Source organism: Montipora capricornis, chromosome 14 (genome assembly GCF_036669925.1).
Source record: "Montipora capricornis isolate CH-2021 chromosome 14, ASM3666992v2, whole genome shotgun sequence".
In the NCBI taxonomy this organism is placed as follows: Eukaryota; Metazoa; Cnidaria; class Anthozoa; order Scleractinia; family Acroporidae; genus Montipora; species Montipora capricornis.
The window spans coordinates 25,536,582-25,538,053 of NC_090896.1; the positions used below are offsets into that span (position 1 = coordinate 25,536,582).

Consider the following 1,472-nt stretch of genomic DNA (forward strand, 5'->3'; position numbering starts at 1 on the left):
TTTTTATAATTTTATCTTGTTGTTTCCTTACATGAGCGATACCTATATGCTGCGCCCCTCTAATCAGTATTAACTACCGCTCTCGCTTGATCTCTCCTTTGAAACCGCAATAAAGATAAACAATTAATTAGAAAAGACAAGCTAGGCTATCTGATAGACAAGACAAAAAATATACATTAAGAAAAATTGACAAAATAATCTAAAAAAAGTTAGAAACATACCATCCTGGCAAGCAGATAGGACGTCAAAGAAAAAGAGGGCTGAGAAGATAACAAAATGGATGAAAGAGCCCATGGCGATTTTCTTCTACCACAGTCGCATTGCTGACGGGCGCAGAATGACTTCACGTTTGACGGCCCTGATATATTTCAAAAGAGGCGTGCAGGTGGAACGGAAATGAAACGAAATAGCCTTGCATCATTTAGCGAATGAAGCCTATTATTCTTGTAATTTTATTCCACGTTGACAGCTGTTTCTTCAATAAGAAACTGTTTTAACCAATTTTCTTTGACTGTTGAATGCCATGCAACTTTCTGAAAAGCAACCATTGCGCAGAATACAAGTACTAGTAAAATAAGTTACATTCGTGTACCTCAAACGATCAATTTGACAAAGCAAGAGTACTAGATTGTGAGGTTTTCGATTTTCATGAAAATATCACTTATTAATTAGTGTTTCTTTTGGTTTCTTTAGTGAGTTCTATCAAATTATTCAAAACTAATTTGTCCCTTCAAAACAGAATGACTTTAAGGCATTCAATCCACGTTCGCGACAGTCACCATATGAGAAACTCATCATGAATTATTTAGGAAATGCTGAAACGGGTTGACCACTTCGCTTCTTCTATGCACGAAACCTGTCTGTCTAAATAAGTTTGGGTATTTAGAAAAAGTCGCAATTAACTAATTGAACATTTTGAATACTTTTTTTTTTCATTCATTAAAAAAATTCGCAACAGTTCTCTTTAGAGATTTTTTACATATTCTTAAATTTCGTAAAGTGTATTAAGGTAGTTGAAGTAGATGCCGTGAAATGTCATCCTGTTTTGATATAGCAAACACGTGATCTTCTATTTTGACGACAAAATTTAAACCGCATATCTTGTTTATAAAACTTTATAACTTCATCTTTGTTATTTTGCAATACATTATTTCAACTTTCTTTCATACTTCTTGCGATGATGGCAATAGTAGAAAGGGGCCGCGTGTACGAGATAACCGACCTTTTGTACTTAACTTTGACACGCGCCCATTATTCATTGGACGGGAGACTTCCATAGTTGCCAGATTAGAGCACAACCCGCAAACTGATGAGACAACGGAAATGCGTCGCGATAAAATAACATTATGCTTTCGGTCAACGGCATAATGTTTGTTTATATATTTTTTTTATGCAGATTCTGAAGCTTTGACTAAGTTTAAGGTTCGCGCCAAGACGTTTTTCAAGTGGCGCTTCGACATCTCTCGTAACTT

At 35.5% G+C, this 1,472-nt stretch overlaps 1 protein-coding gene across 1 annotated transcript in view; it reads right to left on the minus strand.

The window, feature by feature from the left end:
* LOC138033203 (uncharacterized) overlaps window positions 1–326 on the minus strand; it is a 47,596-nt gene extending 47,270 nt beyond the window's left edge. Inside the window, exon 1 of the mRNA XM_068880968.1 lies at window positions 222–326. Within this exon, the coding sequence (XP_068737069.1) occupies window positions 222–294 (73 nt within the window). The 5' untranslated portion in view covers window positions 295–326. The remainder of the gene's footprint in view (window positions 1–221) is intronic.
* Between the last annotated feature and the right edge of the window lie 1,146 nt (window positions 327–1,472).